The sequence below is a fragment of the Anoplopoma fimbria genome, chromosome 24 (genome assembly GCF_027596085.1).
Source record: "Anoplopoma fimbria isolate UVic2021 breed Golden Eagle Sablefish chromosome 24, Afim_UVic_2022, whole genome shotgun sequence".
Classification (NCBI taxonomy): Eukaryota; Metazoa; Chordata; class Actinopteri; order Perciformes; family Anoplopomatidae; genus Anoplopoma; species Anoplopoma fimbria.
Genome location: NC_072472.1, coordinates 24,087,321 through 24,099,539, shown reverse-complemented (window position 1 = coordinate 24,099,539; position 12,219 = coordinate 24,087,321). Strand labels below are relative to the sequence as shown.

Here is a 12,219-nt window from a genome sequence, read left to right as displayed (position 1 = left end):
CAACAGGATACCTTTTACTGACGCGCCATTCAGATGGGATTAGCATTAGAGAAGAAGGCAGGGAATAAAATATTCCCTTTGCTGTTCTGTTGTTTAACTTATCATTCCGAAAAACATGTTAACAATCAGGAAATTGCAGGTCTGTATAAGACCTGGACATTCCACAAGACTTCCCAACGAAAATCTACCTGTAGCTGACTTTATAACAGGCCATTTAATGAGCTGTCATTTTTTTCCATCCCTGTATTGGTTCTCAAATAGGCCTATATGTTGGTGTTAACATGTTCCTGTCATCGGTTTAAGAAAAACATTTTTATTTCCTCTGTTGTCACACAAAATGTCACTCTGGGCTGATAAAAAAAAAAGAAAGAAATCAAAGGATAAGCAGCTCTTCCTGCATAAAAACCCTACATTTTGGAATACAACGATGTAGCTCAAGACAAGAATTGATTTACAGGAGGACCAGAGAGTTAGAGATGATATGTTATCAACACACACACACACACATGCACCCACAGACAGAATCATATTGTACTATCCGATCTAAACTTTGTGTGTCTCCCCAGTCTGTGCGGATGTACTCACATCCAGGAGTGGGGATCACACTCGTTTTGGAGGCCTAGCGTTGGTTTCTGCAGGTCACCACAGGAATGCCAGCAATGTTGCCTCCATTGTGGATCCCATCGGGTCAGAAACAGCAACTTTGTGCCCCTGTCAGAACCAATATGTATATTATTGACTTCAAACATTGTCAACATTTGGCAAATCTCAATTTAGACACAGTTAGGAGGTGGAATAGTGAAATAGTTATTTTAGCACACACAAACACACAAACCCTCATCCCTACTTTGTTTATAGTGACAGTAAACAGTGTATGAAAATTAACAATGGTTTCTCTTAGAGGTGGAAAAAAATACTTCCTCCACTGTGTAGTCTATAGTTTTCCCCTTGTAAAAATCGTCATCTATGCCTTTTTAGACGTGTGTGTGTGTGTGTGTGTGTGTGTGTGTGTGTGTGTGTGTGTGTGTGTGTGTGTGTGTGTGTGTGTGTGTGTGTGTGTGTGTGTGTGTGTGTGTGTGTGTGTGTGTGTGCCCTCAAGTCAGAAACAAAATGAGACAGGGCAGATTAATGGTGAGTTACCTGGACAACATAAGAGGACTGGGCTTTTGTGTAAGGTGAGAAGCAGTGACACAGCATTAGACAGTGAGAGAGAGAGAGAGAGAGAGCAGGTACTCGGTGTCACGCAACGCTCTCTGTTGTCTTCTGTGTGTTTGGTAAACACATGTTACCTGAGAAAGAGTTGAAAGGTGTGAGCAATATTGTTTTTCTTGGCCACACAAACATTCTGCTTGAGGAGTCTGTGTAAATGAAGTGTGTGTGTGTGTGTGTGTGTGTGTGTGTGTGTGTGTGTGTGTGTGTGTGTGTGTGTGTGTGTGTGTGTGTGTGTGTGTGTGTGTGTGTGTGTGTGTGTGTCAGGGCAGTGTGATCCCACTTGAGAGTCATTGGGGAGGATGTGGGGCTGGGGAGTATCCAGTCTGACTGGGTCAGTGCTGGGAGTTTCTTGACTTCTCACACTGGGTCACTAAAGATTTTCCAAAGATTTGTCTTCTGCTTTAGTGAAAAAACTTTGTCCTGGTTGTGATTATTAAAAAATATTATAAATGTGACTGTGCCTGCTTACTCATACTGTTTGTACAGAAATGAATCTGTATCATCAAAAAGGAGTGCATTGTTCCTAGAGAAGACATTGCCGTTTCCTGTTGCGTTGCACGCCACTGTCGTGCCCTCCCTCGTCCCGTCCTGTCCTGTCCTGCTTTGTCCCATGCGGCTCTGGAAGTAACAGCCCCACCCCGGGTTTGTCGGATTGCTTTGGTGCTACATTGCGTAATGTCAAACTGCCCCTGTGCGTCACTGGGAGCACCCTTTCTTGCACAAATACGCATGAGTGTAAACATGTAGAATAGACCGAGTACACAGGGCCCGCTTTAATTAGTCCACTCTGGGGATCTCCTTTATTTGAAGAGATCACTCTAGTGTTACTCACTTGTCTGATAATCTTTGTCATCTCAGATCCATCTAGATCATTGTTCAGGGTGTAACATGCGTTCTTACAAATGCAAAGTTACACAACCTTTCTTCCTGAGCGGATCCTGTTCAGTATAAAACTTAATCAAACACTTTGCATAACAATATTATCAACCTTAGTGTAATAATGAGTCGGTGTAGAACAGCAAACGGCCATTTGAATAAAAAGTTCCTTGTTCCTCTCAAACAACTTACTGTGATATGTGAACTTGTTGCAGCAATAGCATAGTTTTCAAAGGAATTGTTGTACTTTTGGTACCCTGCTCTGTTCAGCAAGCCAGTGCTCACACCTTTGCTTTGACCTAAATAGGAAATTGAATTACCCTTTAAAACAGGTGTCCTACATGAATTCACCCATCAGAACATGTGTGTTAAATACAATTCAGCCTTTTTTATGATGAATTATTTAAACTATTTAATGACAAATTCCTGTCATGTTTTTGATAATAGGGGTACAATAAGAGAAAGGAGACCTCAAATGACCAATGCTTGTACTTGTTTTCAAAATGCCAGAGGTGTGTTGAAATGGAGATCTTGTTCATTTTGGTATTTCTGTGTAATTGAGTTTAATTGTGTGTGTGTGTGGCCTAAGGAGTCTCTCTACTCGGCTGTTTTGTGGAGATTGGGATGACTTGATTTAGGTTTTGAACAAGAACACAAAGCTGGCCTCTCAGTCAACTTTCACTACACACAAGAAATCCAACCTTTTTCACTGGAAGCCTAATTGAAGTGAGTAAATACACAAGAGGCAGAAATGTATACCAGACCAGGCCTTATCAAAGACAGCGGGACTTCTTTTTCTGCTGCTCTTATTATTGCCCTCCTGTGGTCAGACGGCTGCACTCGGTTGTTCGTGTATGTGTCACCTGGGAAAGGTGGGGAGAATCATCCCCTGTGTTAATAAGACAATACTTATTCTTCATTCGTTGTTCTTGGCATGTCTTAAACAGATTGTGTGTGTGTGTGTGTGTGTGTGTGTGTGTGTGTGTGTGTGTGTGTGTGTGTGTGTGTGTGTGTGTGTGTGTGTGTGTGTGTGTGTGTGTGTGTGTGTGTGTGTGTGTGTGTGTGTGTGCCCTCAAGTCAGAAACAAAATGAGACAGGGCAGATTAATGGTGAGTTACCTGTGTACACACCAAATGGTTTCTACACCCCTGCTTTGGTTTCCATCCTAGATTGTTTCCACCGGGCCCTCCACTTTTTATCCGTTGACACTTCTCCCGTAGCCTTTAAACTTCATGAAGCAGCATAATGCTTCTGCTTGATCAAAGTTAGTGTGTTTTTCTCCATTTCCTGATGGCCTATTTAACTCCTACAGAAAGAAAAGCAGAAGGCAAATCACTCTTTAGGTTATTTAGGTTGTTTATAGTGAAAGTCAGAGAAAGAGTTCCACTGCTATAGGAAATACAGGAGACACAGCTTAGATCCTGGCCCACATATAACTGTCCTCATGTTATCAATCAGTATTTGACTCACGTCTTTGACTTTCTCCATGCTAAGGGGTCTTCCTCTGACTCAAAACTACTTCCAACAGGTGGACTCACAACTCCTACTCATTTTTCAGTATTTTCTCCATTTCTTTTCATCGTCCTCCTTCTCCACCTGTCTCTTTGTCTTTCTCTATTTCTCAGGGACCACACATAGCATCGGTGACCTTGGCAGCCTATGAATGTGGCTCGGTGGATTTCCCAGAGCCACCCTATCCGGACCAAATAGTCTGCCCCCAGCAGAACGCACCAGCACCAGGCTCTGCTGCTGAGCATGTGGGCGGGGAGGCAGCGGGGGCGGACGGGTTGGTGGGCTCAGCTGCCATCCAGGGAAGCATCTCTCTCTGGACCATCGTCTCCAAAGTCCGCCTCGAAGCTTGTATGTGGGTGAGTGCCTGTTACACACCGGCTGTGCATAGTGCACGCCAGAACAGCTAAAGAGCAGCCAATTGCAGGATCTGCAAAGAGTTAAGCTTTTATAAACATTTCTCATGGCTCACTTTTGGTTGCAGCTTGCATTGACCTTGCACATTCGCCACAGCTTTAAGCAGTATTCCTAGTGTGTGCTTTGAAATATTGTTGCTGTCAGGTGAAAACCTCATATCTCCCAAATGCCAGTTCCTGAAGGCACTAAAGAAAACATTCTTATTTTCACATTGACCACCATGCATTTTTGAATTTATCCAGTGGGATTTGAAAGGTGTCATTAGACAAAAGGTGGTAGAAACATGAAACCTAACAAAATTGAAGTGGCAGCGTCAAACTATACATGCTAAGGAATCCAAATTAAGTGCACAAATCTTACTTATTATTTATATTTAATGCTATGGTTTGTAAGTAGTGAGAAAAGTGACAACATTCTCTCTCTCTGGAACATCTTAATACAAATAATTATTCAAATATTTTATGTCTCCCTTTGACTATGTGAAATACTTGCATCCTATTTCTAGAATCACTGTAGTTTGCATTATCTCCACCAGTAAAGGCTCAAGGTAGAAATTCTCAAAAATTTGTATCAAACTGTGCGTGCAAATGTGTTCATTGATAACTCATTTGCTTGGAAACCCCCAGCTTCTTACCGTGAATTTCCCCCCATGCAATGTTGGTGGTTTCACACCTCTAACCAGCCTTGTGGCTGCTGAGAAAGATGCAATATTTCTTTTCATTTGACCAACTTTCAGAACAGGAACAATTAACCACTTTATAGAAGAAATATATAAAAATAACATTGTGTGCTTCTGTTCTTGGAGTTAGACACAGAATGGCCTTCTAACCCGGTGTGTAGTTACATTTAGAATGGGGTTCTGGTGGTTTATCAATGACTCACACATGTCTGAGTTACCATGAAACTGCTGACTACACACACACACACACACACACACACACACACACACACACACACACACACACACACACACACACACACACACACACACACACACACACACACACACACACACACACACACACACACAGGTCACATAAAAAGACAAGAACAGATATGCGCCACAGTGATTTAGAAGTCACACTCCACTATAGACTTCTCTGTAACTACAGTATATTTAAATGTTCACTGTTACCGGCAGTTTGCTTTTTCATGAGAAAGGCAGAACTGCCAAACACTGAGAAAAGAGAACTTCGCTGCTGACGCGCGATATGACTTTTAGGATTCTTTATCGGTTTCCCCTGTTCTGCATAATGTGGAAGTGAGGGGGAAATACAGTTCCTCAGCTGCCTCTTCCCCAGGAGCTGCACAGGAACCAGGAAGGCTTTTCACAAGCTGCTCTCTACTGCGATTGCCCCCCCAGGCTTCCTTATTGTTTGTAATACATTAACTTACACACACATACACACTAACAAAAGCAAAATGGAAATGGAACACTTACACGTCTAATAAAGCCATTTTAGGTTTCAGCTGAATAATCCATTACACAAACACACATTTGTACTACTATACTGGGTAAAGGCCTTTTAATCGATGATACTCATTCACTACCGTCTAACCCTAATATTAACCATTTCTTTACATGCTAAGCTAAATACTCATCTTATACTAATATCAAAGAATGATAGTGTAGTTAAGTATACTGTGATCCTTAGTTTTCACCCCTTATAATGTCTTCATACCGTTATATGAGACTAACTTTGCATTTAGTCTGTGTGTGCAGTCACACAGATCCCGTACGTATGCAAAGTCTGTGTGTTTGATTTGCTGATAAACCATGTTAGTTTGTCTGGCTTTGAACTGGAGTTACATTTTCTCTGAGCCAAACTGCAGCCACACCAGAAGCAGCACCATGCTCTGAGGTGTGATATAGGAGAGTGTGCGTGTGTGTGTGTGCATGCCACCCAATCCCCTTGGATTCACCATGGGAAAACCACCACACAGTCACCACCACACCCATGTAACCCCAGCCAGGCATGGCCTCGGCTGAGGCTTGTCAGCTCTACAGTTAGAGACACCTGTTGCATCCATAGTTTCAAAGCACCCACGCCAGCATTCCTCCTCCTCCTCCTCCTCCTCCTCCTCCTCCTCCTCCTCCTCCTCCTCCTCCCGCCAGCCTCCCATCTTCTGGATACCCTGGTGATGAGACATTCCCCTCCCCACCACCTCTTCTCCTCCTCTCTGCTTTCTCTTTTCTGCTTTCTCTTTGTCTCTTTGTCTGTTCCCTCTCGAAGCCTCTCCGTCACTACTGCTGCTCCGTTAAGTGCTGCACTTCAAACACCACCACTGTGCAGGTGGACGTCTTTCAGTGCCCCCTACACAAACTCACACACACAAACACACACACAGGCGAATGCACACTCACAAACAGAGACAGAGCTGTTGAATGGAGCAGCTGCCAGGGAGATTAGGGCACATCTCCATTATGAGAAAAAACTGGCAGATTTCATCAAAGACGGCAGTGTTAACAAGAGAACAGGGTGTCCAGATTAAAGACGCAGTCTGCCAGGTTTTTAGGATAGCACCGCCTCCTGAGAATGATTGTTTGGGCTTGTTGTCGCTGCCATGGTTGCTAACTACCCACTAATCATCTTCTGGCTCAGAAATTCAGCTACATACAAGTAATGTGGCTGTGATTAGTTAGTTATGTTCTTCTGGGAGAGAGATTGAAGCTGTTATTTTATGTGGGTTCCACCTAAACAACTGAATTGCAATTTTTTATTTGCTGTGCATCAGAGGATGTAAGACATGTGTTGAGGCTTGAAATCATCCTTATGCCATCTGTAATTGTAGCTTCACAAACTGTATCCTTAGCATCTTCTCTCAACCCCCTTGCACCCCTACTCTCCCCCTGTGCCTGGAAACATTAAAGTAATGAGCTGTGAGCAACTCCAAAAACACAGCATTTCTTGGCGGCTGTTTTCATTGTGTTAATTAAGTCTGTAGCCCTCACCCCCTCACCCTCTCCTCATGTTTTGGCGGTATGAACTTGGTGAACCGACCAAGTGCTGAGGATTTATTTCCCTCAAATCACTTCCGCTTTCTTCCTGTTAAGTCCCCCTCAATCACACAAGCTCCACCGCTTTATAGCTACAAGCTCCTTTTGGCTGTCAGATATTGATATCTTGGTTCCTTTAGACCCCTGGGGCTTGTTAGCACTTCTTAAATTATCCAGAAACACTGCATTCCACATGTCCAAAGTAGATTTGAACAGAGCAGTTAGCGGTGCAGTGTGTTGATATGCTGTTTAAAAGTTGCATCTGGTCTTTCACCTTCCCTGGCCCTGTGTTTTATGTATCCATGATCGCTTAATAATCTGTGGGATTTTCGTCCTCGTAAATCCTTTCCGTTTTATTCCCATTAGGTGCTCTGATCCACAACCCCAGACGTCAAGCAGTGAAAGCTCCTTTGGATAGTGGATATTGATATTTTTGCTCTATTAACCCCACAGGAACCATTGTAACGTGGTTGTTAAAAAAATAGCATGATATTAAGAAAAATCTAGCATTTTTCCAACTAAACTACTCAATGCATAGAAAATATATACTTTAAAGCAATAAAATCAAAATGCAATTCAATAATATTGATTCCAATAAAAACTGCACTGTACATAACAACTAACAACTCTCTCCCTCTTTCTTAAAGCTATGTTAATTTCGGATTTATTGGCATGTCGGGACAGAAGCCTGCGTTGCCAAAACAGTATACAGAAGCACATAACACCAGGGAGTACTGTAAACAGTGAACTTTGAACGGCTGAGCAGCAGTTATTAACAATCTCCACATGTGTGTCTGTGGTTCTGTGTGAGCAGGGTGCAGGTACGGCCATAGGAGAACTTCCTCCCTACTTCATGGCCCGTGCGGCACGGCTGTCGGGCGCCGAGCCCGACGACGAGGACTACCAGAGGTTTGAGGAGATTCTGGACCAGACCCAGTCTCCACAGGTGACACACTGCTCCTTGCATCATCTTTAGTCCATCCATCACCCTCTGTTATCCAACCCCCCTCAGACCTTCCTCCTTCTCCCTTTAAACCCCACAATGCTCATCATGTAAAGCTACTTTAGCATCAACCTGCTTCATTTCATTCTCTCCCCTCTACTCTTTTGCACTTGCATTCATTGCCCTTGTACCATTTCATTTCTAATTCCTCTGTTGTTGGTGTTGATTTTTGTTTTTATATTTTTTAAATTGGCAATGCAAATTCTTTGAAGTGAAATTCTGTGCCAGATTCCCACATTGTACTCCCACATTGTACCCTGTTAACTGTGGGGCTTTTCAGTGGTCAACACACACACAAACACACATTAACAGGGTTACGTTTTTACGTTTACACAACGTTATGACTAAGAGAACAGCAATGATGCACTTGAGTGAAATGTTCCTGCCGTTTTGGTTCGTTTCGAAATCCCCTGTTAAAAAAAAGTTCTCATATCAAACATCCCTGCAAATGTTTCAACAATGCCTAACAGCTCTTTGTAAATATTTATTTTTCCATCCCTCTTGTGATTATGAATGGAGGAGGAGTGAAGGGAAAAATGCGTGTAGGTTTGTAAAGACTTTTCATCAGACCAGTCTGTCCTAACAGCCTTCATCCTCAGGAATGCTGTTCTTTCTCCAACAGTGCGGGTCAAACCGTCAGACAGGTCAAGTGCAGTAAAACAACTGCATCCATAAATGATTTAAAACTTTACAGCGTAGTCATTTACTCTTGTATTTGCAAATAAACTGTAGCAGACTATAACAGACTGGTAGGAAATAAATCCAGTTTTTTTTAATGAGGGTATCACAGATATCATGGGATTACAGAGCGATTCAGAGGAGCGTTCATTTGGTTTCTAGTATTCATTTCTCTTTTCAGCATTCATACAGCATTAGTAACAGTAAAGCCATAGTTTAGATTTAAATCATTCAGTACCTGCGTGCTGTCTTTCAAAAGTGTGTCTCTGATGAAGAAATTCCCCACACTATATTAAGTCATTAATTTAAATGTTGCCAGGGTTGCCAGAATATATGGAATAGTTACTATTCTTTTCACAAAATTTGATTTCACTCTGTCTTATCCCGATTTAAACATTTATACCAAAAAATGACTTGAATTTGTTTTATTTTCAGCACTATTATCTCTCAGTGGAGACAGTAACAAAAGTCAAAACTTAAACAGTGACTTGGTTCTTTCCCTTTCGTCTCTCCTGGATCAACCTGCTTAGGAACCTCTGCACTAAATGTCTTGTTAAAGAATGTATCACCAATGCTTTATCAATGAAATCCCTGCTTTTATTTTGCCTTTGGCTCGACCACATACTTACAAAACTCACTTCCTTACTTTGTCCCTGCTTTCTCTTTTCTCTTAAAGTTGAACTGTGTAGACATTGGTCCAAACAGCATGTTTGCATCCCTTAATAAGATTTTTTTTTCAACGCATAGAAAATGATCTTTAACTAATAATTTCAATATTTTTTGTAATAAATTGTGATTCCCTAAAAACATTAAATACCCATAAATGATACATTTAGCCCTCAAGATATGTATGTGTGTAAGTTGAGTGTTGTTCTTCTAAAGATAAATATTGCATCGGCCACTTTTTTCATTCCTTATCAGCATAGTTTAGCTGACTCCAGGCACACAAACTGAAGTGATCCTTTGAGACACTAATACTGAAACAATTTGGAGGAAGTCACAAGAAAATGTGGCCAGAAGACTCCGTGCTGAGGGTTATCAAGGGTGCAGCACTGGCTGAAAGTTCCACTGTTACTAATGCTGTGGACAGCTGGGCAGGTTGGCACCAACAGCAGTCCTGGTGTTCGGACCACATGTTTGAGACTGGAGCTCTGACATCACCTACTGATATAGTGGCGCTTTCCACCAAAACAGCCAGAAAAGAGTAGAGGCTGTGGAAGAGTGTGACAAACAGGCAGCGTGGGGGAGAGGAGATTTTGTCTAAATGATCGTCTCAACATTGAAGAGCTTCTGCGTGTCTTTATCCAAACAAACGGCACAGTGTGACGCAGGAGGAGCATCGCCTGTTTGTCTCGCATCCTTGCGAGTGTAGATTAGAAGGGACGCTGCATGCTGCTCTCAGGACACAGCCTTCGTCTTGCGCTCTCTCTCTCTGACATTGTTTCTTTTTCTGTCCCTCTCTTCCTATGCTCTTATTCTTTCTCATGCACTCCGTTAGTCTCCCACTGTGCATTGCTGTCTCTCTCGCTATCTCTCTCTCTCTCTCTCTCTGATGATATCTGGCAGCCGTGTCTATGTATGTAATGTGTGCTCGTGTGATTGGACAGCATCTGGAGGCAGGTTGCTAGCACCAGCGGGGACCTGCCACATACGGAAACATTTTTTCTCTCGCCAGGGCTTTTACCATTACTCGGATGTTCTCAGGGTTCCCTCTTTCGCTCAAGGAGATCCCGCACCACCTCTCTGATTTTCACTCCCACCTTTTACCCTTTTTGCACCTTTTAAGGTGAACACGGATGCGTTCATCTGCTATGGATTTGTGACAGAGGTTTTGATTAAAAGCTGAAAATGAATAGTATTAGGTCAAAGTGGAAACAGACTCCATTGGGAATGGATTGGAGAAACTGTGGTATCGTTGGATTGTTTTGTATCAAAGAGGAAGTGGTTCAATTTTGTCCTCAAGGATGTTACCCCCTTCAACCCTACCCCCCTCCAAACACACACACACACACTCCACCCTGTGGCAGCAGAGCTGGATTGAGATACTGACTTTGTCCCCTCCGCTCAAGTCTCAGAGGCTTGTAGGTGCCAGAGGTTTGATTTAAACCCCGTGGTATTTCTCCCAACTTGCACGTGCCAACTTCCTGCCACAAGTGCACGTGATGCACAGCAGCAGAGCACTATGGGTTTTTTTTTCTCATTCATTCAACAGAGCTATTCAAAAATAATGAAGTCATGCCTTCTCTAACGGCTCCAGACGCTGATGTCATGAACATCAGCTTTTTTTCCCCTCTTAAATCTTAAGCTCAGTGCAAAAGCGCCCGGTGCGATGGAGAGGAATCCTCAGTATCCACACAGACCGTCTCGGAGGATCCTGCAAGGATCGAGTCCGTGCTTGTAACTTGATAATGTAGTTATTTCCTGGCTTGTGTTCTTTTTTTCATCCGGCACGGAAGGGGTTAACAGGCTGTGAATTCTTGATTGCCAACTCCCAGGATTGTATCTCCTGTAACTCAAATCAGGGCCATCTGCGCTGGGCGTATGCCTGCCTTCCCCCCTGGCCTACTGCACTCAAAGGCTCTCTGTGCTGTGGTTTGCCCGGCCCCGTCACGTGACTTCTCTGAAAATGCCCCCTCCCTCCTCCTCCCTCTTTATTTCCAGTAAACTGTTTGAAAGGAGGGGGGTGAGTCAGAGTAAAACCAGCTTCCCTTTAACCACAGCTTGTTAAAGAATTTGTCAACGTGGACTCAGGGGTGCATTTTTTGTGTGTGTGTGTGTGTGTGTGAGAGTGTGCACGCGCGCGTGTGTGCTCGTGCGCAAGCATCCGGATGGATTTGAATGCGTACCTTTTATTTTTTTCTCAAAAGGCGACCGTAGCTTCTATTGCGTCAGGAGTTCTTAATCACTCCAATTCCTGTGCCAGAGAGAGCAGGCGCGGGCTTGTCAGGAGCTAATGAGATGAACTTCGGCCATCTTCTTGTCGGGGGGCTCACGGCCGATTCAGAGATGTGCGTCTTCTGTGTGAAAGACTTTCATTGAGAAAAAAAAAAGAAAACACAGAGAGAGGGAGAGAAAAAATGTGCGTGGGTGTTGACTTGTATATAGGCTATGCATAGATTTTTCCTTGTCTGACACTTTAAGTTTCCACATGGAGCAGAGTGCTTTGTCGCTGCCTGCTTTCTGTCTATGTTTGAACTCTGTACCCCATCAGCACTACTAAAAACTACTGAAAACAAAGTGTTGGCTTTGTAATCTTTTTCACTATAAGTCAACTTTTGACAAATCAAAATAAACAGCTATCGCATTGTACAATAATGCATTTCAGATGAAAAAACAAATAAAAGGCAAATAAAACAAATGTCACTATCATAGTTCTTTCAGAAACCCAACACTTGAACCTCAACCTGTTTACATATATATTATACATGGAAATCAAGAAAAGAAAAGTCATCATTGTCCTTTTCATTTTTTTTTGCTTGTTGTATCAAGTCAAAAGAGAAAAAAAGATTTTCTTTTGTTTTTTTCA

The 12,219-nt window shown here is 42.8% G+C and overlaps 1 protein-coding gene across 1 annotated transcript in view; it reads left to right on the top strand.

The window, feature by feature from the left end:
* The window catches only part of LOC129113425 (vacuole membrane protein 1-like), a 52,418-nt gene that overhangs the window by 14,913 nt on the left and 25,286 nt on the right, over window positions 1–12,219 (top strand). Inside the window, exons 5-7 of the mRNA XM_054625700.1 lie at window positions 3,714–3,819; window positions 3,895–3,956; window positions 7,827–7,958. Of these exons, the coding sequence (XP_054481675.1) occupies window positions 3,714–3,819; window positions 3,895–3,956; window positions 7,827–7,958 (300 nt within the window). The remainder of the gene's footprint in view (window positions 1–3,713; window positions 3,820–3,894; window positions 3,957–7,826; window positions 7,959–12,219) is intronic.